Source organism: Indicator indicator, chromosome 3 (assembly GCF_027791375.1).
Source record: "Indicator indicator isolate 239-I01 chromosome 3, UM_Iind_1.1, whole genome shotgun sequence".
Classification (NCBI taxonomy): Eukaryota; Metazoa; Chordata; class Aves; order Piciformes; family Indicatoridae; genus Indicator; species Indicator indicator.
This window is the reverse complement of record NC_072012.1, coordinates 19,526,197-19,553,328: the sequence shown is the minus strand read 5'-3', so window position 1 is coordinate 19,553,328 and position 27,132 is coordinate 19,526,197. Positions and strand designations below refer to the sequence as shown.

Genomic DNA, 27,132 nt, shown 5'->3' with positions numbered 1-27,132 from the left:
TTTCATGTTAAAATAGCTTAATTTTAGAATTGTTTAAAGTTACAAGTCATATACATTATTGAGAGGGGAGGAAGTTAACTTCAGTGTGACTATTTCCCCTGGAAGATATTCCAAACAAAAGAGTAAAGCAGCTCATAACTGGGAGTTGTCTTTTTTGTCCTCTAAACCAGTAATTATAAAGTACAATATATCTAACACAAAAGGTCTAATCTATTTTAGAAAAAGAGCTAATGTTTGCTGCATATTTTTCATGGTACACTTAAATTAGTTTTAATAAAATACATCTTTAGATCAAAGCTGAAAGAAGTCATCAGTAGTAGGCCAGTGTACTCCACATTTCTTGTTCTTCCAGATGATGGATGGCTTATGTTGTTTGGATTTCCACTGTCTCATTCAATATTGGTTTTCCTCTTCTAGTACATATAAACAGAAGAACTGGTAGACAAAACAAGACCAAAATCCTTGTGTCCAATCGTGTTTAGACGTTCATCAGCTTAATGAGTTCATGCAGTTTTGTACATAAGTCTAGAAATGGAAGTGCTGATGGTGAAAAGTGGGTTTTGTTTTTCTCTTTTTTTAAGATGATAGCACAAAATACATCTTTTTGTTTATATCTCAGGCAAAAGAGAAAGCAAAAGTTGCCTGTTGAACACTTGCAGAACTTTTTGAGCAGTAAGCTAGGTCCAGATGAGCTGTCATCCATGAAACCATGGTCCTTCTGGTCTTAGAATCAGAGTAGAGAGGAAGGATTCACTAGGAAGTTAGAAATGGATTTTATTTAAACCCGGTGGAAATTGTTTGAACTTTCCACTCTTGTAAACATCCACATAATGCCATGAAAAAGTTCATGAATATTGCATTTTTTTCCAGTTATCTGTCTATATAAGTTTCTACTTGGATGAGGTTCCTAGAGGTAATGTAGCTCAGACACTCCGTGGTGCCCTCTCAAATTCATGGGTCCTCCTGTTCCTACCTTTTTTATTCTCTTGTAGGTGCTTCCACTTATTTGTGTTCACCTGTGAATTGGCAGGCCTTTGTCGGCGTTGCTTGCGGTCTCTTTTCCAAACCTGCTCACAGAACTCATCCATCGTGTTGAGATTGGGGTGATTGATTAACTGCATGAAGTCTCTATACCAGATCTTTTGACTGGGGGTCATGCTATTGGTAGCATCCTTGATCTTGGAGGCATCACCATCTTCTTCTTTATGGAGCAACTCTTCCAGGTGGTCAGTATCGATCACTTCCAGGGTCACTTTGAGCAAAGTTTGAATGAAGCCATGTTCCACAGCATGACAAAAATAAGTACCAGAGTCTCTCCGTTGAAGGCTTCGCAGAAGTAGGCCCTGTTCTGTCCGGATCATGCGATCATCTACTTTTATCTGTATTTGAAATAAGTGGTAATTTCAATAGTTATCTTTCATACATATGCAACATTATCCTCTAATTGTACTAGTTCCTTAGTACCGCTCCTCTGAGGTGTAAAACTTCCCAAATATTCCCAAAAACATGTGAACGGAAAACCCCTCACCGGTCATCTGTCTTTATGGAAAACTCTGCTACTCTGGAAAAACTCCTGATGCACTGCAAAGAGTGTGAGGAGTTGAGAGTTTACTCCTGAGTCACTATTGCTGCTGAACAAAGATCTGTATCAACCCTGCCAGAGGAACTTGTTGGAAAGACTGTAGAAGATGCAAGCCTATAAATCAGCAGAATCAACGTGGAAGCATTTAACTGTATTACCAAGGTCACATTTATCATTAATTTTTAGTCAAGCCCAGACACATTGGTAAGAAAGGTTCTCTGTCCTTCTACTGTTCCTAACTACAAAAACCTTTATGCATAGAAGTAGGTTCTGTGTAACTGGAGAATAATAAGGATTCAGTCTCAAAATCTTAATATACAAAAAGCTGCTGTCCAAAATACTGTATTTTTCTGAACTAATTAATAACTATAATATAATGTAATGCTTTCAGTGCACATTTTTCTGCAAAGAAGGCATAAACCTATATGCTGCTCTCTCCACCAAGAATAAATTCTAAGTAATTTACTACCTATGCAAACAAAGCAAATAGTAAAAGTATCTAAAGATGATAGTCTAACTAAGTATTTAGTACATGCTTTATAAAACATGAGGGAATACTCACAAATAATTCAATGCAACAAACAAGTTTTTGTTTCCCAGCTTCATCTCCCTACCTGCCAGAGCAGTTTATTTTCTAAAGATATGTATGACCCAGCTTGATAGTAACATAACTTGGGAATCTCTGTGAGTAATAACATAAGAATGTTGGTGACAAGAGGAGAAGAAAAATAAAGTATCAGCTTAGTGTAATGTCAGCAGGGAAACTCAGTGGTTTTACCTCTATGAATATTACTTTTGATGAAAAAAATGTACAAATTTTCATACTCTTGTGTCCATTTCCGTTCTCATTTCTTCTTTCTGTCTCTGCCTTATCCCCAGTAAAGTCTAAGAACGTACAGTACATAGGAAGTGCTTCTCTTAGACTGCATTCCGGTCAAACAGCAGATTTAATGCAGCAAGACTATTTTTCAGAGGTAGTTTTAAGGTCTTTTACATATTTTATTCAAGATTCAGGTGGCACTTAGACAGCATGCCAACTTTTTTGTATTTCTCAGATATCTAATGGAAAATCAGTGTGTTTTGCAGGGGCTGGCTAGGAAGAGGATATGATTTTTTGTGATGTAATGGTCTGTCAAAATCTATTGCAGAATTTAGTGGATTTTATGGTAATGAGTAAGAATACAGTGAAGAACAACAAAAATTATAAGATTCCTAAGAAATTCTGCTAAACTAAAATAATGATGGATGTTATTCTGGGAAGAGCTTAGGTTCAAATATGTATCTTCATAGAAAGAATTAGTTACACCTCTTTATTTTTCTACTGTACCTCTTCTTTGCGGTCATCACTCTGCTTCTGGAATTGCCAGTAGACTAAAGCACGCTGAGATTTTGGACTGCACTCAAGAAAAGTACTGCTATTCTCTACTCCATAGATAATCTTTTCTTCCAAGGTCTGACCAGTTGGGTTATCTGTAAAGGAAAACAAAAAAAAAATTACCAAAAAAGAAAAATCTTAATTGTTAAGTGAATCTGTTTAGGAACTGGGTTCCCTTAAGGCGTTTAGAGAAAAAAACCTTCAAAATAAAAATTTCCCCATACCTTAAGTCATTTGGAAAATCTCCATCAATCTCTATCTTTGTAAGAATCCCTGTTGGTTTTTTAAAAGTTTTGTTTTTGTATTTTGAATCCTAACAGTTTTTAACATCTCCATATGTGAAGTTAATGAATTTCATTGTGAAATTTTGTGTAAACCTCATCATTGTTCATCAAGGAAATTACCTAGGACACAACAAGATTTTTTAATAGCAAACTGCATGCAGTGAGAAAACTCCGGGCATAGCTGCAGAATGTCTGTAATGATGCCTCCTGGGCTCTATGATCATAATACTTTAGAGTAAAGTAATAAAACATGAGGCTATTTAAAAGTAGTATAATGTGTTTAGCTTATATGGCACTGCAGCTTGCTGAAGCTGTTAATGACCAGGAATAATGTTTTTGAGGAAACAATCTTCAATTAATCATTTCCTCTCATACTGCTATAATTTATGGAAATGTAATGAGGTTAATAACCAGACATTATGGGAGGGAAAATAGAAAGTTAAATAAATTAGTTCCTTTTGTAACAACAATGTTTCAAGATATTCATCAACTTGCTGGAAATATCATATAGCTATAGGACTATGGCATTTGATTCTTCTCCAATACCACAGGGGCTGTAAGGCATCATATTTCAACTCACCACTTTAGCTCTTTAAAATGCTGTTACGGACTTAAGTTGCAACAGTACAATAATCCTGGAGAGTAAATGGGCAGGAAGGGGTTGGTAAACTATTTAACACTGTGTTGATCTCATGGGATTTCCTGGCTCTTTACTGTTATTTGTTGTTCTTTCCATTTTCCGTTTTTTATCTTTAGCAATTGAAGTCTTTAGAAAACGTCTTTTGATATATTTTAACGGGAAAATGATGTTCAATTACCATCCTCTAGAAGAAATCCTTCATCAAGTTTTGTATGTTCCTTTATCATATTGGCCATGTTTTCTAGCAAACACAGACTGTTTGCTAGATGACTAAGCCAAAGGTAAAAATAAAATTGAGCTCCTGGTTTATGTTGATATGTCTTTCCATAATGACTTGCAGACCTGAGAGATGAGGGAAAGGATACGGGACAGAATAGGAACTGGTGCTTGCCCAGTTCTCAGTAAGGAAACATCCAATGGCCCATTAACATGAAACAAATAGGGAATGGGATGGATTGCTTTCCTCTGCTGGATTGTGAACCTTTCCAGCAAGTAAGTGGGGTGCTATATAAACAACTCAGTGAAACAAATTTTATGACATCTCTGAGAAACCACATCCCCATAAAGAATGTCAGTGAAGTATCGGGCCAGGAAGATGGGGAGCAATGGAGGATTGAACTAGAGATCAAAGCAGCAAGAAAAGGGTAACACTGGTCTCATTTGATCCAAGGAGGCAGTCTTCTATATCCTAAACGCTGGTAAAAAGGGCAGAAATAGATCTTTCTTTGTCAAGGGTCCTACTGCTTATGAGCAGACACATATTTTTAAATATATAAAGAAGTTTCTACTGGAAAATGTAGATACCTAGAATATCCTTAGAATCAAAGAATCATAGAATATTTTTGTTTGGAAGACAGCTTTAGAAGTCATCTAGTTCAACCTCCCTGCAATAAGCAGGTACATATTCCATTAGTTTGCTCAGAGCCCTGGTCAATCTGCCCTTGACTGTTTTGGAGAATGGGACATCTATCACCTCTCTGGACAACTTGTCCCAATGTTTCACCACCCTCACTGTGAAAAATTTCTTCCTTAGATCTAGTCTAAGTCTACCCTCCTTTGGTTTAAAATTGTTATTCCCTGTCCTATTACAGTAAGCCCTGCTAAAAAGGTTGTCCCCATCTTTCTTACAGTCCCCATTAAGTACTGAAAGACTACAACCAGGTCTCACTCAAAGCCCTCTCTTCTCCAGGCTGAATAATCCCAACTGTCTCAGGCTTTCCTCACAGAAGAGGTGTTCCATCCCTTTGATCATTTTTAGTCTCTAAGTATTCTATTATTACTATCTAATAAGCTAAATACAATTTTTAATGGAAATTACCTTGATGGTAAGAACTCTGATGTCATTTCAAAATTTGGAACTTTCTCCTGGATCTGGTCTATGGCATTCTAGAGTGTTAGAGATCACCATAGAAAGTGGAGGAAAATCCCTTTAAATCTCTTCACAGCTCTAGAAAATATTGTATGGATGACAGTCATGTGACAAGAGAGGAAGGATTTAATAGATCCTTCAAATTCCATTTCTGTTATTTAATGGAGCAGAGAACAGCTCCAGAAACGTCTGTAAAGTTTATGTAATATTAAGCACGTGAAGTGTAAGAAAGTAAGCAGAGTGACAGAATAATCACAGGATCAGAGTGCAGCTCTGGGACTGAGAGAAAAACTGAAGAGACTAGGAGGAAGAATGAAAGTCTGTGAAGTTCAGAAGAGCAGCTGGAGGAATTAGAAAATTTTAAGTCATGAAGTTGCTTATGAAATCCAACCCCAAATCCTGTCTGAGAGCTGTAGTTCCCAAAATGAACCCAGCCACCGTATCAGTTTACTACCCTGATAAATTTCCTTTAAATATATAATTTCTGACATAATTGAAGAAGTATGAAAGGCTAAATATTTCTACCAAGACTGCTTTGCAGATGAATGAATCTCACTACACAGTTAAATTCAAAGTAATTTTTGAGCTTCCTTTGGGATAAATCATGTGAAAAAAAGAGGTGCCTCTTGATTTACAAATTCTTAAAAATTAAAAAAAAATAGAAAAGAACTTGATTAATTTTGTTGATAGTGTGAGTATGAAACACTTTAAAAAAATTGTTCTTTAGCTAATATAAAGATGGCCATGCTTTTAGATTTAAGCATTAATACCTGGCCAAATATCTGTACAGTTAAGGATCCTCAGCTCCCTCTAATGTTGCTGTGTAGATATTTTATACTACTAATACATTTACATAGAAAAGCAGCAGAAAGAGCTGCAAAAACCTTATTAAAGGCATTATTGCTTCACACTGATAACAAAGTAAGATTCTGCAAAGTCTTCAGAAGTGAGATACACACTAAAAGGCTTTTGTTTTCTTTTATTTTTCTTGTTTCTGTTGGTTCACATGAGAATCAACTGGCAATTACTGCAAAGGAAATGTGTAGATTAGTAGCAAATGATTGCTGGAGCTTATTTTTGGCTATAGACAAACCCAATTCTTCATTTCTGTTCAGGAAACTACTTGTCAGAACCAAGGTAAAACTCAGAATAATTTGGCACAGAAAGTTTACGGGCTGTGCAGCTGTCTGTACAGGAGATGTCTCTGATAGAATAAGCAATTATATATAAATGACAAATATATATAGGATAACTTTATAAATTTACAATTAATTTAAAGTAAGCTTCACTCAAGAACAATCTAAAGCATTAAGTACTTTGACAGTGTATCCTTAAAATCTAGAATCCAGAACTTCATTCCATCAGTAATTTTTAAGTTATGGATTCTTTTAACCACTTTGTCTTTATTTCGTCATTATCTCATACTTGCTCTACTCATTTTGACAAAGCTGTATTAAAGATCCTTGTGATCAGGGTATTAACACTCCTTGTGATCAGGTGTGCCATACAATAGCTTTTTTCTGACTTTGGGTTCTTATGATTGTTGTCACCAAAGAGTTGTGCTTGATTACTCTCTTGCCTGTGGACAGAAGATATCTTTTAAGACAAGTAAGTTTATCAAATATGGAAGATATAAAACCCAAATCCTTTTCTTGTCTATGAAGTTACAGAAAAGACCTACAGTTGTATTAAAGCACAGCTAGCAAAGGCAAGAGAAGTTTAAAAATATGGGACATGTGGTAGCCCAGATCATAATTTTCTCATGAATGCCCTGATAGTAAAAAGGTAAAGCTAAGACATGAATTTTGCTGGCAATAAAAATGTGATTAATGCCCTGTGAAACTTTCCTATTGGGGAACTGAAAATATCATCTGAAATCCAGTATATGGATGGTGTCACCTGCAATGTAGAAGCATGGCATCGTGCAACTGGGAATTTGTCAGCTTTCTAGTAGTCCACATCAACTAGTTCAAACAAACTAGTTGGGCATTCATGAGTTGTCAAAACATGACATAATCATCATCTATTCATGCACTTTCCAAACTTTTTTCCCCTTTGAGTAAATTGGCCTGACTTGGGCAATCAAGAACTAACAAGAAAATTGTCATAACATTAGATGAGAATTACAAATTATTAAAAAGGAAGGTAGAGAAAAGTATTACAGAAATGTAGCAGTGGTGAATTACAGTTGAGACAAAAGCGCAACTTCGGACTATTTATCACTCTTGCAATTACAAAGACTTGAAAGACATAAGGGTTTTAAGAATCTTCAATTTCATCCACCCTTTATTTATCCCAGAAATTTGTCCAGTGATTTAACTGTACCAGAAACATGAGTAATCATTTTTTTTCCAGCAGAGGGAAGTATTGCCTAAGTGTTTTCTTCACTTACGGCAAAAAGAGTGAAGAACTGAAGAGTTTGATAACAAATCAGTAACTGTGAGAAGTTTATTGGTCACACAGTTCAAGAAGGAGTTCTGTTCAATGCACTGAGAAAATGAAACAACCAACTAGTAACAAACCCAAAAGATGTCAAAGAAAACACATGCTGAAAGCATACAGGATGGGCCTACTGTAAGAAACATCTTGATCTTAAGGGCTACTAGTGTGGCACCTCCAACAAAGAGTGTTCCAAATTTAGCCAAGGTAGTTAGTTAATTATGTGTTTGATTATCATCCTATGTAAACTGTATGAAACAATGTGTACATACTTCTTGATGTTTTGAAGGAGATATCTCTGATAGAATAAACATAAGGAAAAACTTTTTCACTGTGAGGGTGACAAAGCACTGGAATGGGCTGCCCAGAGAGGTTGTGGAGTCTCCTTCTCTGGAGACATTCAAAACCTGCCTGGACGCATTCCTGTGTGACCTACTCTAGGCGATTCTACTCTGGCAGGGGGGTTGGACTGGATGATCTTTTGAGGTCCCTTCCAACGCCTAATGTTCTGTGATTCTGTGATAGTAGACTGACTGTATGGCATTACCTGAGGTAATGCAGGTGAGGTGAGGCAGGAAAAGTTAACATGCTTACAACTGTTAACTTGAGCAAAGAAAAAAAACCAAATCAAACAACAAAACCAAACAACAAACCAAACCCAATCTTCAGTGTCTGATCCAGGCCATTGTAAGCAATTTATATTGGGATATGTATTACATTCATCTTTCCCAGATGTTCAAGACAATTTCACCAACAAATCATTCATGTGCTTCCTGCTCTTCTCATGCACAGTCTGTAAATTACATACTAATTAGTTGTACTTCAGTCATACCCATAACTCACCATGATGCTGCAGATCTGAGCAGTGGGTAAGGGGGTCTCCATTTCGGATGTCTTGTCGTCTAGTACGTCTGCAAGTATCAGATATCAAGACTGTTAGTGACCTTCTCAGTGGTCAGTGTTCCTATTTACCAGGACTGAAGAGGAAAAAAGGTACCATACATGATATATGCAACAGTATGAAGGAAATCATATTGTTACTACTATGCTCTATGCATAATTACAGTTTGTAGAGGCAGCTTTTACTGTTATAGCTTAAAGTCCTCAAAAAAGGGTAAACAGATATTCTTTGCACTGAGCCTATAATTTATTTTAACTGTGCCAGGAGTATTGATCACAGACAAATTAATTACTTGATTGATAGATACAGAGACTACTAAAGAATCAAAATATATACAGTACAGGTTAACATGCACCAAAGAAAACATAAAGAAGCTGCAGTTTTTCTGCAGGTACTGTATTTTCTACAAAATCTAAACAAAATAAACCCTTCATTTCAGCCACCACAGATCCCACCAAGACATATCTTACAAAACCTTTTTCAAAACAGTTGGAATGGCTTTATCTTTAGAATAAACAATAAAACACTTGGATAGGAAGACTCTGAAATGTCATTTCTTCCATCCTTTACAGCTTTAATCTGGGTTCTAGCTTTTATTGCATATCCATTTAACATAGTATATTCTTTCCTCAGCTAGATTTCCACTGGAAAACATATTAATCTGTGTTAAAAATTGTTGTAGACAAATTAGGAAGCTTTGTGCTACAGTTTTCTTTTGCATTTGCTTTTCTCTCTTTGCTCCTATTTTTATGTAAATTGGCGTGACACAATTCAGCTGAGCTAGAGAAAAGTTTTTCATATAAAAAAAGAACAAGGCAAACAAAGATGTGCTTCAAGTGTGAGTACTTTACTTTAGGAATCACAGAAAGCCTGAGGGCTTGCAAAACTAGAGGAGAACAAAGAGGATTAGGCTGCTGAACAATGCTGTGATTTCAGATTATGGCATTCAGCAACGGATATGCAAAAGTCAAGTAGCCTTGTAAAAGGCGCTGTTGGTCACTCTCTGGTGACAACAGCCCACATTTAAAAACCCTATTGTTCTGCAGTACTGAGAGCACCTCTCTTCTGTTCATTAGCCCTATTTGCAGACTCTCACTAACAACCCAGCATCAGCACATACTAAGAGCTCTCACAGAGGCACAGCGCATTCCTCTTGGCTGGAAGACTTTTTACTGTTTTGTTTTTTTTATCCCCACTGAAAACTACTGAAATTTGTGAAACTAGCTGATTTTTTTTTCATGTGAAGTATGTGAACAGCAGGGAGGCTTTTTTAAAAGAAACAAAACTTGCATTTTTTATATATTTTTGAATAAAATCTTGTTTAAAATTACCCTTTAAAATTATTCTAGCATACTTTAATATGAAAAAATCTTCTGTTAATTATGATTTTAAAAAAAAAAGGTCCTAATTTCAGATATCATCTTCGTATCACCCCTTACCAATGAATACAAATATACCAAAGCATAAGAAAAAAAAAATGTTGTTACTCCTTCCTAAATTTTGAAATGCAGCATATTTATAGGATACTGCCTCTGGAAAAGAAGTCCATGAAACAACTCCTTACTGTCAATTGAGTTTGGATGAGATGTTTAGTTAAAATCTCAGGAAAAATGTTGCATATATCAACACAATGATTTATGAAATGTGAACTAGAACACATCTGCATGGGGTAAAGTTCAGTGGTCACACTAAGGGAACTCTGAACTGTCACTCAGATTTATAAAATACACCAAAAAAATAAATTTAAAAAAAAGTAAATTAAAATCATGATTCATAAAAACTCTTTTATAACAAAGAAGAAAAAATTCGACAAAAAACAGAGAAAAAAAACAAACCAAAAACAAACCCACAAACCAAATACTTGTAAAGCATCTGTGCAATAGCCTCAGGACTCAACTTTCCCAATATTTACAGAGCCTAAAATTACAAAGATTCATTATTAGGAAAATGTTGGCATTTATGCTGTGTCCAGCAATGCTGATTTTGTCACACATGCATTCAAAGCTGTTTTGTCACAGTGGGCAAAGCAGGCACCAGGTAAACAGAGGAACCTCTCCCCCAGTAACTCATACTTTTACTCTGCTGGTGCTGCTGCTGGGGGAAAAATGGACGAAGTGGAGACAGCGGCTTTTTCTGAATGCACTGTCAGGATTAGCCTCCCAGGACTTTGTTTTTCTTTCATAGTGGCCTCAAGAGGAGTAAATTCTGCACTCTAGTGATTTCCTGTAGCCATGCAATCCAGTTTAGCCCCAGTAACCATGCCCCTTAATCCCTGTAAGAAGAGGTCCCAGTCCCTTTACCCCAATAGCAACAGAGACAGATACAAGACAAAAAGCCCTACTTCTTCCATCAGTGTAGGCCAATAAATGAGAGGCTGATGTGCTCTATGGGTCTTGAGATCAGCTGGGAGTAAAAATGGGTGCTAGTGAATGATAAGTAGGGATGAGGTTCAGGAATAAAGATTAGTAGGGAGGCAGCTAAGAAGAGTGAGTCAGTGATTTCTGACCTCATTGGCTCCTTCAACTCAAAAGCAGTTCTTAACCACACCGACTTCTAAGTCTTAAAACTTCCAGATCAAATCAATCTTTCAGACTCCTTGAAGACCTCACTGTTCCCTCTCCTCTCTTCCCTCCTCCACAGAAATTGCCATGCTCCCAACACAAATTTGAATTTGGCCCAAACAGCTGAGAAAATCTGACCAGCTCTTCTTTCAGGATGGGTTTCTTCTTTTTAATTATTTTCTGAAGAATTTCACAAAAGATTTGTCTCAGATTAACTGTGTTTCCTGTTGGAAAATAGAACCTGATGTTCCACAAACAGCTTTTTCTTTTGTCATCAGTATTTGTTTAGGATACATCCCAATGAAAACTTTGAAATTTTAATCCTCTCCATCTGAAACATCTTTGATAAAGATGCTACTCTCTACCCTTTACCACATTTCACCTCATATAACAACAAATCCAAATATGGAATTTGGGATTCCCACATTCTCAACTAAATATTTGCCATTAATTAAAAATAAATAAATAATAAGGAAAAGGTTCCTTACGCATATTAACCCTTGAATTCCTTGTTTCCATATTGGATTTAATGTAAACACTTACTTATCATTTTAGCTAATTTAACATGGGAATTTCAACACTACACCAATATATGTTCTTATTTGCAAGTGGTTATAAGTTCATTTATTCCTAAATTCTGCTTCAGTACCTAACAGCTCTCCAGCTTATGCACTTTAAGAGTATCAGAGATAAAGGTAGGCAAACAAAATATTAATTTAAATCTTCAGATCAGGCAACTGAGACTTGTACATTTTTGATTAAAATGTTTATTCACATGCAGAGTGTGTTTTCCCTTAACCTTTGCATTGCAGAGCTTTAGTATCAGTGCAAAGCGAATGTGAAATGGTGGTTCAGATCTGGTAGCATTTAGACATGTATCAGCACATACAAGTTATGCTTCTGAATAATAACTGTAACATTCTGTATCACTGAAAAACAACTTACCTTTCATGTCCAAACACTTTATAAATATTTGCTTTGAATCAGAGTTCAGGAAAATGCTTGAAGTAGTTTTTTGTTTTAATATCAAGCCACCTTGTCATATTAGAGAAAAGGATTTTCTATTTGCTGTGCATTACTGCATATACAGTTATGAATCCATATGAGAAACAACTCTTTTCTGAATGTTTTCTTACAACAGCTTTTTAAGCCACCCCAAGAAGTAGCAGTGTTCACTTTAAATCAACCAAGACGTCATATTGCTTGTAACTCCCACAATTGTGTTTTCTTTGGAAGAGAAAGGGCTCCAGTTAACCATCCCATGAAAAATCTCCAAAGCCCTCTGGTCATATTGAGACCATCAGTTAAAACAAATAGCAAACCATGCAGACATCTGAAACTGTCCCTACCTCTTAGCAGTGGGGAAGTAACGTGAGCAAGATGAACCATCCCAGGCACAGTAAGGGTCTCTCGCAAGGCAACACTCAGCACATGCTTTTCCATACACATCACAGCGGTGCAAAGGAAGCTGTGAAACTCCAGTGGCTGAGCCAATGTAGAGCTGTTGCTGTTACAGAAGTTAAAAAAAAAATAAAATGAATTAAGAGCTTTTTTTCCTTAGGAAGGTATTTTTGTGTGTGTGTATATATATATATATATATATATACATAAAGTAACATGTTAGGGCCATAACATGTTACAATACAATAAAGGATCATGATCCTGAATATACACTAAAGGAATGAGAACTGTCCTTAGGATAAAAAAAAAAATAAAATTGGAGGAACACTGATTTTTGTATGAAGCTCTCAGTGGTTTTCTGAACAGTAAATTAAGTTTCTCTTCCATTTATTCTTGTTCAGATACTTGCACTGGGAAAGCACTAGAATCAGCAACAGGACACAATAGAGAGTATGCTTTTTAATTAAAAGAAAAATAAAACCAACTTGAACATGTTGGGGGGATATAAAGTAAATCGTTTCAGACTGATGCTAAGATATTTCAGCTTGGAAGTGCTGTCATGCACATACTTCTCTGCATGTTTGATAATTTTAACCCCTCATACTGTTTTCTATAGGTCACATACTTTACTTGAAACATATCTTTAATGAGGGAAGATGATTTACTTTATTTTGGATGAAAAGCAGTGTTGAGTGGAATATGGAGCTCAAATGCAGAGAGAAGCCATGAAGTAAATAAAAAAACATGCATACAAAATGAACTACAGCTTTGTATGGCATCACAATAGAATATCTTGTCTCTCTCAATTTCCTCTCTGATATCAAATTCATGTGGTTCATTAGGGAAGTTGATCCCCAGAGGGATATAAGGAAACTGAACTACTGATCCCATGTCAAAGTCCAGAGATATTTCAGCTTAGCACTAATTCACAAAGAAAAGAAAGTATGACTGCAGTAAGTAAATACAGTTCCTTCTGAGATGCAAAACTAGAGAAAAATTAGAAAAATAGATAATCAAAAATTAAATGGTGTAACCCTTCTGACACTGTTCTATCAAAAGGTTAAACTTGGTCACCCATAGTGGAGCATTTAATATGTTTCTTTTTAAGGTCTCACTTCAAGCAGTCCCACCAAGAAAATAAAAGCTTGGGGTTCTTTTCGGTTTTGTAGTTTGTTAATTTTTTTTTAGAAAACATAGAGCTACTGAGGAAAACAGGATTTCAAGAAATGTAAAAATTCTTTATCTCCTGCATTGTCATATCCCAGAGGTACCAATTCCAGGGCATTCAAGGATGGAAGGTGAATAAGGTCACCTACAAACTGGAAATGATGAGTACTAGACAAATGATGAGTACTAGAGACAGCAAAACAATAAAACTCATATAAGGTGTTAACTTCTTTCAGAGACAGCAGCTTGGCAGTTTATGCAGACATATTAGTGGTAACAGAAACATCCCATGCATTTATATAAACACCAGTATTTTCTCAAGGAAACATGATAAGGAAAGCACTCAATGGAAAATCCACAGGTAAACTGAAAACTAAGGGCTTTCTGAGTAGCTGCTTCAAGTCTATTACAGTGCCATAGCTGGGGTGTAAACCCACATTCTCTGGTCCAAAATCTGACTGCAGAGGGCTCTACACAAAGCCTTAACCATACATACTGGTCCCCAGTTAGTGCTGTATTCTTGAGAAGCAGATGAGAGGCAGCAGACATGATAAGCTGATTCTCTCTAACTTAAGTCACTTAATCAAGTGCTCAGCTTAGGGGTACGTTCTGCAGTAAAAAGAGCAGCAATTCAAGCCTTAGGTGACCTAACCATTTCTCAAGAGATGCCTTTTCTCTTTACTGATTATGAAGGCAGCATAGGTCAAATTAGAGCTGCAGTTAAGTATCTTAAACGTCCAGATGGTATTGATCTGAGTCCCATGTAATTGGGGCATCAATACCTATATAAGCATGTAGTAATGTGTGGTGCAACTAATATAAAAATCAACCCAGAGAAGGCACATGGGAAAATAAAAGATGGTGTAATAGTTTCCTATATACCTCTGTAACCGATTTAATTTTGCCAAAAGTCTTTCCCTGAGTTTTAAAACTATGTATCTGGAATTAAAGAATGACTGGAATCAAGAAAAAAAAAAAAAAAAAAAAAAGGCCTAAATAGGGTTACCTAAAGATTCAGTTCCTTGTAGGTAAGTTTATAGAGCTCAGTCACTGAACTACAGCATGTGTTTCAGATGCTGCACAGCCTGAAGGCTGCTGCCTCGTTTGCCACTCTTTTGATCATGGTTTTAGACTTCAGCTAGTGTCATTTATTTTGGACACTAGTAATATATCAATCCACACAGTATACAATCCAGAAAACGGCAACAGAATGATTTGCATCAATGGTCTGACCTTACTTTGCTATACACAGCCAAACTGCATTTTGGGCAAAGAGTTTCTCTAAAGAGATTGTTAATTTAATAAATCAGCTGATTCTCAGATCAGAGCAGAGGGTGGGAAATAAACAGATTGCCCTCTAAAATTCTTGCAGGACTATCCAAATTCCAAAAAAGCTGAAGAGATTAGTGTTTTGAGCAATATAGTGGGTTCTGTTTGCCCTATAATGGTGTCCAAAATGAAACTATTCCCTAGAAGTCAGACAGAGAGAGCAGAGAATTTTCTGTTTTCAGTTAAAAAAAAAAAAAAAAAAGCGATAGATATGAAAAAAATGCTTAAGAGGAACCTAGGCAGAATTTTGAAAGGAATTTTAGGAAGCATGAATTTCAAATCCCAGTCAGTTTAATTCTATGTCTTGAAAAATAACTTATGCAGAATAGTTCAGTGAGCTGTTTAAGTGACATAGCCATTTTTAGCTGATTCCTTCTATGTGTGTTCACTATGGATAGAAATTGTGATCTCTGAATAAAATTCAGTACTTTGTGAAAAATGTTACAAATGTAGTCACTTAAAGTCTTTCTGAAGGTCTTCACCTTGCCTTTGATGGAGAATCTTATTGAGGAAGAACAAAAGCTCTTCATAGCAGTTCACCAGACAAGGAGATGGCATCTATCAGCCCACAATCTACTTGTTTTTTTTTCCCACCTTATCAAAAATCCAATGGGATTTTGAAAGAGAGAATCACAAACCTGACCCTGAGAGCAATATGAGAGCTTGCCCCAGAAAAAAGTCATCTTCAATTGAAAGCCAGGCCTGACTTTTTTGCTTGCTTCCACATTTGTAAATCAAGGTAAAAATTATGGAGGTCCACCTAGCAAGTTCAGGGCTCAAAGTCACTCTTGCTCAAGGTTGTCATAGAGAGAGGCATGGGGGCCTTAAAGTATTATATAATTTAAAGCTTAAGCTAAGTTTTGCTCCTGAAGAGTTTGTAGATTTTGGTCTTTAGGATGAAATGATTCCTTTAAAGTTACTCAGTAGGCTGTGCTGGTTTTACTGTTTACGTTCCTTGCTCCTGCTTTCTGCAATGCATAGAATTATCATGATGTTTACATGAAAAGCTCTCCGCTTATCGAGACGCAATGAGTAAAGTGTTTGACTTATACAACTACAGCCTTTTAAAATCATGAGTATAACATGGAAACATGTTGCCATATACTTGTTTGATACAGAAACATAAGTGCCAAAAGCTTGTCAAACTGTATCGTGGTTCTGTCAATTTTAGCCTCAGGCTGGTTGATTTTACATGAGCTAAACTCTGCCTGCATAACTTGTGTCTTATGCTCTTTTTACGCTTTAGACAATTTTAGCAGTGTAAATTTGTTTTCAGAAGACTCAGGGTAAATTGTAATCTTTCCTGAATAACTAAAAATGCTTTGAAGAGGAAGAGTATGAAAATGTGTGGTCCGTCTTCAGGTATGATTGGCTGCTTTAAGGTAATGTACTTATAAAAAAAATCCAAAGCAGAGATTTTTGGTATGATATGAACACACAACCTGCCAGATTGTTTTTGTTTGTTTTAATATCTCAGTATTCAGTACTACAGGGTTGGGGTTTTTTGCCTGACATTTTTGTCTCATGTAGTAAGCTATGTTAGAAGAGTGTCTCCAAACAAAATGTTTTATGTCAAATACATGAATGGTTTCAGACAGCTTTCCTAAATATAGTGAATTATAAGTTAAATATGAGTTAAATATGCAGCACTTCAAACATAATACCGGGTTCTCTCTATTACAGAACAAATTACATTTCTTTAATGATATATAGAGTGAGGTAGATTAGTCTGCTTTATCACACCATTTTTGTAGTGCACCCTCTCCTAGAAGTAATGCCAAGTAACGACAATGACATTAGTAGAAAGGTTAATGAGTGTGAACAATTTGCTTTTATTTACTGAATGTGGCTTCTGAGACAGGAAATGAGATCCATCTACCTAATTCCAGGCAGAACTATAAGATACACCTCTAACGTCCACCTCAGTCCTAGACGACAACCCAATGTTTTTTGCACTACTAAATAATTCATCAGCTGCTTCACAAAGAAGCCTAACAACATTTACCTGTATTTGCTCAGAAATGCAGGTATCCCCTTCATTGTAAATCAGACAAAATTTTACCCCCGTCCACCAAGAAATCCAACTCATTTTAGATATATGGTTTGGTCTACAACACAGGCTATAATACATATATTTGCTTAAAGAAGTTAGTTATTAGTTCACTCACCAGAAAGTAAGAAATACAAATTCTGGAGTCTGGAAACCATATCCTAACCATATCACAGTACCAGGCGGCCATGGAAAATTTGCAGTAAATAAGATCTAGTCTCCAGACAGCTGGTTAGTTTGTGTTTAGTTTCCCCTCTACCAGTAAGTAACACAAACTAGACCTTTCTTTATCCTTTGCATGAGAAACTACTGCTGTCTATGTACAGGAATAGGATGCTGCTGCTGTAATTAATATGTCTCTACTAACTGCCAAGTTAGTGTATCTAAAAGACAGACAGCAATAAATATTAAAAAGTGATTTAAAGTTTGTGCATGTAGTACCTGTTTTGTAGAAATCTTCATTGCTGAAATAACAGTGGGTTCCTGGGGAACAAAGAGAGTTAAAATATAAAACAAGTTTATAAACATAAATGTTCTGCTAGAATACTCTTTGCCCAACCTAGAAACTCTGAAATTTAACAAGACGCTCCTTAGAAACAGTGTTTCCTGGTGTCTTTTGCAGTGGAATGGTTTCTAGCTGTAAATGAATCAGAATCCATATCAGATTTTATCTTTGATTGCTATGTTGATTGCAGACATATCACAATTTTCCATTATTTTTACAGTTTGTGATTACTGTGTTAGTAGTCTCACATCTTGAAATTACTTTATACCCTTAATATTAAAACTACATTTAATGAATGTCACACGTAATAGGAAAAACAATGGCTGTATGAAAATACATAGATACTATACATTAAAGGTGATAACACTGAGAGAAGAAATGTTTTAACCATATCAAGATGATAAACCCATTCCTATAAATTTTTTATATAAGAACAAGCCTTAATACTAAGAATAATTTTGCTGACTGCACCATGCTATTCACGTGCAACGATGTTAACTCATACTTGCAGAACACGGAACTGCAGGGGTTTTGCACCCTGGAAATACCCATTATTTAATAAGCCAAGTGTGCTGCTAGAAGAGTTACTGTCCTCCTAGCTAAGTCTACTCATAATTAAACTTATCTGTGTGAAGCAGATGTCAAACTAATATCTACTTTCTTACATGATAGACTGTAAGAAATATTTAACAGAGTAAGTATGTTTAGCTCTGATCAAAAGACTGTTACACTTCTTAGGCCTAGCTGTTTGAATGAATTTTAATCCTGAGGGGAAAGGTGACATAACACAGCTACAAAATGTGCAATTCAATTCTGTATGAACTTTATTCCATATAAAAATCTGCTGTTGATCCCATGCATCATACTTTGAGGTATGTACATTAATAAAGTCTATTTTAAGACTTTACTTTTGTGTAGGTTTTAACTTGCTTCTCTTGAGAGTTTGATATAAGTCAGTGGATGTGTACTTGCCTTGATAAACAGATTAATAGACCTTATATTAGTGAGCATCAATTAAATGTAACATTTGAATGAAAATTAAACTCATTGATTTGTTTGATCAGCTGTTCAGATAAATATTTCACAAATAGGGTCAAGACTTGCATTTGTTATCAATGTAACAGATATGGAAGACTTTCAGTTTCATGGAATTATAAATGAAAAGCCTTGTATTCAGCACATTGCACTTTAAGCATCAAAATACATTGTTTATGATGCACATATAGTCTTCAGTAACTAAAGAAAACTTACATCTGGTTAAGGTACATGTAAAATCTGTTGCAAATTCCCTCCTGAAAGATCTACATTTTATGCATACAAATTCTGCTTATTCCATTGAAGTACATTTATGCCCTCTTTAAACCTTAAATACATGCCAGAGGAGATCAATGAGCTTTCAAGTAAACCAGAACACCAAAATCGTTTCGTGTAATAAATAGATACACATGTAAAGTAAAACACCAGATCTGAAATTGCCATTAACCATCCTACTTCTGTAAATCCTTTCTGAAAAAAAACTTAACTCCATTTGTTTTCTTTCTTTCACTTTTATATTTCTCTGCTCTCCTTTACCTTGGCACCTCTATTTGATTTACGGAAGAAATTATCAACAATTGCCAGATTACCCTGCATTAATGTACTGACTTTTGCATGTATAATAAAGGCAAAAAACCTAAGAGACACATTACTCATCCCATTTTCTCCTTGTAGTTTCTTCTTTAGTGTTCTGTCACAAAAAAAAAAAAAATCCACATTTCATGTGCTCATGAAAGTGAATTCTCTGCATGATTGGTACCAGCAAAGGTAAGATTGCTTGTAGGAGGAAAAAAAAATGAAAATATTAATCAAAATATATACAAGCTCCATTTAGGTACGTTGCTTCTGTTCAGAAACCAAAGATAAAGGCATGGCAACTGAGTATGATGAGGTCATGTTGCTGGGCCACTGTGGCAAGCCTGACCCTGTGGTCAGTATATCTGGCACGATGTGACATGGGGCTCTACGAGCACGCAAGCTTCATCTTCATGCTGACCTCCACTCCCAGCTACCTATCAACCCACAAAAGTCTGGAGCCTGTGAAGTGGGGCTGCAAAAGAGCACTAACAAAAGGAATAACACGGGGAATGTAAATGACTCGTTGTTGTGTACAAAACAAAACAAAACATTCCTGGGCTTTGTCTAGAAAGCCTTTGAAAGGTTTACTCAACCCTGACTTGTAACACTCAACCTCAAGTGCCAATGGAATGCTTTATGTCTTAGGTGGCTCAGACAGAAAAAATGGAAGAGAATAATTTGTGCCAAAAAAGTACTAAAGACAAGGACATGTTTATGGTGTCTCTTGTGATACCATGAAAATGTGATTCTACAGTCACCTTTGAAAATATAAATACTTTCTTTGTTTCTCAGATTATTAGGCAGACCACTGCTTTTCCTTAAGTATCTTCCCAGTTACATTATGCTGACAGTCTGAATAGCATTAAGAGTTGATGCAAGTATAAAATTTGTGTATTGTATATCTCTGTAGGAGAAAACAAATAAGCACTGTTCTCAGACTTGCATAGATACACAGATACATACAGCATGTAATAACTCGAAGATTCAGAGATACTAATTTAATTTTTAAACCACAAAACAAGAGCCCAGAATGTAATTTCTTTTATCATTAACCTCCAGATAGCACTGAAAGTTTCAAGGTTTATTTTGACTAGTGTCTGAGTCTCCAAATGACAAGCTAATTAGAGGGGTATGCTAGGCTATTCCTTCATGAGACTGCAAGAAGTTTAGTTTGCAGCTGAGAACAGAGAAATCTACAACCTGACACTTGAAATTTAGCTGCACTTACCCGAAAGACTGTCATTTCTTCCAGCAAGACTTCCTCTAATTCATGCCAAGTCTCCTTAGGAATTGAAACCACTTTAAGAACAGTTCCGATATCTTGAAAAGGGAAAAAAAAACCAAAATCAAACACACAAACTTTTCAGGTGCTTAAGATGCATTCTTCAGCTTCAGAGCAGTCAGAGTTTCTTGGAATATGCAATTATTTCACGTATAAAGATTGTTAAGCTACATATGTCTGAGCACTCATTCTTCAAAATACCAACTGCATTTTAAATAACTTAGGAATCCAGTATCTTAAAGGGGGCCTACAAGAAAGCTGGCGAGGGACTTTTTAGGATATCAGATAGTGATAGGACTCGGGAGAATGGAACAAAACAAGAAATGGTTAGATTCAGGTTGGATATTAGGAAGAAGTTTTACACCATAAGGGTGTTGAGACACTGGAAGAGGTTACCAAGGGAGGTGGTAGAAGCCCCATCCCTGGAGGTTTTTAAGACCAGGCTGGATGTGGCTCTGAGCAACCTGATCTAGTGTGAGGTGTCCCTGCCCTTGGCAGGGGGTTTGGAACCAGATGATCCTTTAGGTCCCTTCCAACCCTAACAATTCTATGATTCTATGAATTTCAATAGGACATTTCACTAGAAGTCTTTCAATTATGAAAATTCAAGCCAGAATATAAATACTACCATAGTTATTAAAGATGAAAAGAATTGAAATACCATTTAACTGACAGTATAACATGACAGATATTTCAGTCATTTAATGAGGAATGAAATGAACTAAATGTACTCAGCCATGTTTTACTGTCTGTTTTGAGTATGATGTTTGTCATTCTTAAAACATATGTGAAATGCTGTCAGAAGCTAAGCATGGATATAAAAATATCTGGACAAATACTGTCAGACAGATGACACTGTTAGATCTCTTAAGTACATGGCATCTTCCCTGTGTCAAATAAAGTAACCAGGATGTATGAATCCCTTAAGACACCTGTATTTCTTTCTGTGTTAGATACTGGTCTTAGGGATAAAAATCAATACAACTTGTATTTTCTGTTTAGAAATAGGGGCAATCCTAGATATTAGTACAGGATGGAGGATGATGAAATTGAGAGCAACCCTGAAGAAAAAGACTTAGGGTTGCTGGTGGATGAGAAGCTGGACATGACCTAACAGCATGTACTTGCAGCCCAGAAGGTCAATTGCATCCTAGGCTGCATAAAAAGAATCATGGCCAGCTGATTGAGAAAGGTGATTCTGCCACTTTACTCCACTGTGGTATGACCTCACCTGGAGTACTGCATCCTGCTTTAGAGCCCTCAACACAGATAGGACATGGACCTGATGGACCAGGTCTGAGGATGGCCACAAAAATGATCAGGGGGCTGGAATAACTCTGCTCCAAGGACAGGCTGAGGGAGCTGGGGTTGTTCAGCCCAGGGAAAGCTCCCAGAAGACCTATCAGCAGCCTTCCAGTACCTGAAAGGCACCTAGAAGAAGGCTGCAGAGGGACTGTTTACAAAGATGTGTAGGGATAGGATGAGAGGCAATAGTTTGAAACTAGAGAAGAGTAGATTTAGATCAGATGCTAGGAACATGTTCTTTACCACAAGGGTAGTGAAACACTGGAACAGGTTGTCCAGAGCTACAGTCCTTAGTTTTGTTAATATGAGTGGAACTTAAGATCATCTCTGGTTTACAGCTTTTGCATCTCTTTTAATTGTTCCCATGAACAGAATTTTCAGGGAACAACAACAAAAAAAGTATAATTTCTAGGTTGGTATACATCACAGCAGGGGCTGACGTAACATTAAGATTTTTATTTTTCCAGCTGCTTTCCTTTAAGATTTTGATTTCTAAGTATGTATTAAGTTTAGAAAGAAATTACTTTCTTTTTTCCACAAAATATGTGCATCACTGTTTTCTTTCATTAGTCACAAATTCATAATTATTAAAAAATAAAAAAAAGAAAGAGATAAAAAGAAAAAAAGAGTTCTTTCTTCAACAACATCAATAAAGCAAAGCATAACTTTTTTATTTAGGCAGTTACATGTACAAACTAATACTATATAAGTTGTTTTGGAAGTGGGTTTAGATAAGGCTACAAAGTGAATATTCAAGAATGCAAGAAGTATTCAGGAAAATACGAAAAAAATGCAATATGGAATTTAAAGCAAGCAGAAAAAAACCTTATTTCTACAACAGAGTAATTCAAAACACCAGATCATTTAATATTAGTTACATTTAGAATTTAATGAATTAGTTAAGTTCCTTAATTATCGTAACAAATCAGTGACTGCAGTTTTGAGGAAAATACATCGTATGGGTAAAAAAGAGAACTCTGATCTAATAAATATAACAGTGTAGCAATGTGTGTTTGACTACAACTGCCCTCAGTCAAAATCTACCAAATGACATATTCTAGAAATAAAGTGGGAGTTTTGATAAAGCAGCAGAAAGGAAACTGTGGGTACTAGGCAGATATGAGTTCCCCACGTAATGTTTCACACAAAAAGACTTGCTTTTAAGTGGATCTTGCAACAATTACAGTTGCTTGCTGCTGGAGAAAACCTCTGAGGTCAAAGATACACTGTGTTAATCACTAAGGCGACTCTGGTCAGGCCACAGGTATCGAAGTGGGGCTTTATCTGAGTTCTAGATCAAGTTTTACAGAGTAGTATTTCAAACAATTTCACACAAATGGAATGAGGCTTTTCCTTCAGGATCAATGGGCTCAGCTCAGTAAAGATAAGATTACTGTTATTAATTTGCTTTACTGACAGATGTACCTTGACTGTGCCAAACGATCCCAAACATCAGAGGCTCAGGATATACATTAAGTGCCTATCTTAAATCCTGTGTTTTTCTGATATAATTTTAAACATGCCGATATGATTTTATTTCCATTGTGAAACACACTGGTACAATCACAGTGGGAAAGAAACTGCTCTGCTTAAGATTTCACTCGCAGGAAAGGAAAATGTGACCACGCTGCATGGCTACTAACTACAATGTGTTCAATTATCATCAGTTATTCAATGAAAAGGAAAGAAAAAAAAGTATTTCTTCAACATACTGATACTCAGCAGTATGTGGGAATAATGTAGATTGCTGCAACACTAATGGGAAAATGCAGAGAAATGTATCTAATCAGATGGGACAGACTTGCACAGAAAAACCTAGTCATATCCCTGAGAGTTTAATTGTGTCTTTGACATAGGTTCAGATCATCAAATGGGAAACTGGAATGTGACTAAAGCCTGTAATCTGCTTCCCCATTTGTACATTGCTTGGGGAAGATGTAGTATGTACTGATTGTGTTTCTGTTTCTGGTTCCTTTGACCAGCAAGCTCAGTGCAGCTTTCTGTCAGAAAGCAGGTAGGGCCTCAGATCTGCATCTTTTCCTTTCCTTCTGCATGGGGTATGCCCTTTTTCTCATTTTGAAAACAGCAATAAGGATAGTGAGCTCAGAAGAGCATGCAGCATCTTTTGTGCCCCAGGTTCAAGCACAGTTGTAATGTCTGTTCTTGTCCCATGAGAGTATAACCTCCTGCTGGAAAAAGACCAGTTTATATGGACAAAAGTAATATTTCAAGAAATAATAACACTCTGCACTTATAGAGCTGGGGCCTTGGTGCTGAAATCTCATTTGGCAAGTGCAAGTAATAGTCTTTCAATGCTTTTCTTGCAGTTCCTGGGCACAACTCTCAGCAATGTTGGATGGGATCCAGAGCACTTACCACATACATGAATATTAGTGGTTTAGGGAATTGAGTGCCTAAATTCTGAATTCAAAGGTCTTTCAGGGGAAGACTTTGCCTGATTAATTTAGATAAGAACTACCATATGTGATGATCACTATCTAGAAGGTACAGCTCCGGTTTAAGCAAGTCTTCCTCTGCTGTCTGAAAAAGAGATAGAAACCACTGCAAAACTATTCATCTTACTCTAATAGAGGTCTTGAAGAAAGTACAATGAATCTTTCCCTGGAAGTACTTATCTCTCTTCGTTGCAAAAGCCAAGGCATCTTTCTTAGACTGAATGCCAAACTTTGGTGAGATAAATGGCAGCTCTTGCATTCAAGAAATAGACATAAATCAGCTCCTTATGTTTGTTCAGCATCATACTCTGGATGCTGAAGGGCTTGTTCCCTTGCATCACAGCCAAAGGGAGTACTGCCATTACTTTTATTTCTCAATCAGGTCACAGAAGACTTGTTGAAAGGCACAAAACACTGCCGATTGTGGATGGCATTGAAGTCTCTAATGTGCGATGGAAAATATATGTATTGAGTAAAATCATATGAAACTATTTTCCAATGTTTTATGCAAGAACATATTGTAGCTAGTGGTGTCTAATAACTCAGTTCACAGCTTTAAAGACCTAGAATATTTTCTGCAGAGCTGTATTTCCTGCAGTAAATGTTACGAATCGCTGCATATGCGCTGTTTAGTAACACACAGCTTCATCAGCTCTCAGTTTGCTCATAATTTATTTCAAGCATCAAGCATGAAAGAGACTTTGAGATTTACTGCTTTGGAAATCTGACCTCAGGTCTAGTGCATCAGAGCTGTACTTAGAACAAGTCTAAAATTGGAATGTTATAAGACAGCCAGACAGCCAGATATTTTTTTGGTCCAAAGCTGAAAATAAACAGTGGGGGTTAGGTTTGATTTGTTTTGACTTCATGATGTCAATATCTAATTACTAAAACCTATGTTCAGCAGAATTTGAAACTATTTTTATTCAATAGAACTAAAACCAGTCAACTAATGAAAAATCTTCAAAGGTGAAGATGTAGTTCCACCAACTGATAGTCAGTATAGTTCTTAAGCCCTGATGCATATCAGCTAATTTTTGGCCACTGTTATTTCTCTCTCTCTGTTATTTTGTTAAATAAAAGGCTTTTCTGAATACAGATTTCTATTTCTATTAAATTCCCAAGCTGTAATAATTCTGGAAATGCTTTGGAAAGGATATAAATTTCTGTTTGAACACCATCTTAAAACACTGCATGTGCCAGATATCTTCATCTTAAGTAAAAGAATGCACTTTTATGGCTAAATAGCTGAGCACCTTAAGGCAATACTTAAAAGGCACACAAGAAGTTTCCCGTACCTGGATACTTGCTTCATTCATGTTAATACTTCTCATGCTGCGTTTCAAAATGGGTACCTCAAAATGCTAAATTATAATTAATAAGACAAGATATTTCTAATAAAATTTCCTAGAAACAGTAGTTGAAAAGAAGGTGGTTTGATCTTAGTCCAGTTGGAAAAGACTCTAAGGAATTAAGTTATGCAGGCCATGGCTCGAACCAGTTACAGTGAACGTACGTAACAAAGTCTTCCCCACATGCACAGTTTTGACTGTTGCCACAAATGTTTACAGGCATACACTGGGACATAAATCAGAGTACAAACTTTTATCTGATCTATGTCTCCATAATTCCTGGAGGAGCATAGAGTGTCACTTCAGGACTTCTCACCTGTGCCAATGAACATCACATCGTATTGGCCATCTTCTGCATCTACCCGATCTACTACTATCTGTGTGAACTGGTAATCCACATCCGTTTTGATCATGATCGGACGGTGGTTGATGGGGAATACTGGGTTGTACATGGCTGGATGACTTCTTGCAAATGTTATAACTTCATCAGGAAGGTCCTTGGTAGAATCAAAGCCTCCAAATGTTTTACTGGGACACTGAAAATAAAATGGAAAATGTTTTTCAATTAATTGTTGATCACTAGTATCATATTAGAAATCCATTTCATTAAAATCATCCCAATTAAGTGCAGTCTATAATTATGTATGACAGAAGACCTCAGTGTTTCATGACAGACAACAGAAGTTAATTCTGTCCATAAAAGCCTCTCTTTTTTTTACTATTATGCAGTGCAAATCCTGAATTATGTCAAATATTTCAATATGAGACAAGCAATTTTAGCGTTGATTTAGATATACAATGAAAAATTAATTAGGATGCCACCACCTTAATTTCAAAGTATTGTCTTCAGAAGTTGGCTGGAAATAAATTCCTCTCCTAGGAATCAAAACCTTAAATGCTGGGATAATTCCCTGTCCTACTCACTTTTCAAACTCTTACTTGTCTCAACAAGCCATGTAGTCCTGATAATATGGATCCTGTTACACTAAACCAAATGAAATGAGTCATGCCTGAAATGTATCTCTTCTCTCTCCTATGATTCTAAAGAAAGCCTCTTGTGAATGTTGCTGCTCATACTGTCAGTGTGAACAGTTAGAGGAGATGAGTCTCGCTAAAGAACTGAAATAACTTCTCACTGTTGTGTACTGTACAACAATGGAAAAGTTATAGTCCTTTTGGGATTAAGCTGTTAACCATAATACAGTAAAAGAGTCCCTTTGCCCCCTTATACTGCCACGAGTAGGCCTGACAGTTTTGCTTCTAATCTGTGAAAAACAGAGAATTCCCTGCTCACATTCTCCCGAAGTGAGTAAATTGCAGAGGCTGAGAAAAGGAGGTAAGGCCATGGCTTTGTTATCCACAAAAATATTCCTCCACTTTCACCTACTGCATGTCCCCATGGGTAAACTCAAGGACTTTGGCTAATCATCATTGTTTGCCCTCAACTCTTCTGATGAACTGGTATTTTCTTAACAAGTAGGGGTTAGTTGAATGGATAAAGGAATGAGCCACAATGGCAT

General features: G+C 36.4%; 1 protein-coding gene across 2 annotated transcripts in view; it reads right to left on the bottom strand.

Annotated features, from left to right (window-relative positions):
- Positions 1 to 923: 923 nt before the first annotated feature.
- SEMA3A (semaphorin 3A) overlaps positions 924 to 27,132 on the bottom strand; it is a 164,104-nt gene continuing 137,895 nt past the window's right edge. For both annotated transcript variants that reach the window (XM_054399851.1, XM_054399852.1), the window contains 7 exons: positions 25,929 to 26,148; positions 20,446 to 20,537; positions 17,540 to 17,581; positions 12,501 to 12,658; positions 8,533 to 8,600; positions 2,910 to 3,052; positions 924 to 1,379 (listed from right to left, as the gene is read on the bottom strand). In XM_054399851.1, the coding sequence (XP_054255826.1) occupies positions 924 to 1,379; positions 2,910 to 3,052; positions 8,533 to 8,600; positions 12,501 to 12,658; positions 17,540 to 17,581; positions 20,446 to 20,537; positions 25,929 to 26,148 (1,179 nt within the window). The remainder of the gene's footprint in view (positions 1,380 to 2,909; positions 3,053 to 8,532; positions 8,601 to 12,500; positions 12,659 to 17,539; positions 17,582 to 20,445; positions 20,538 to 25,928; positions 26,149 to 27,132) is intronic.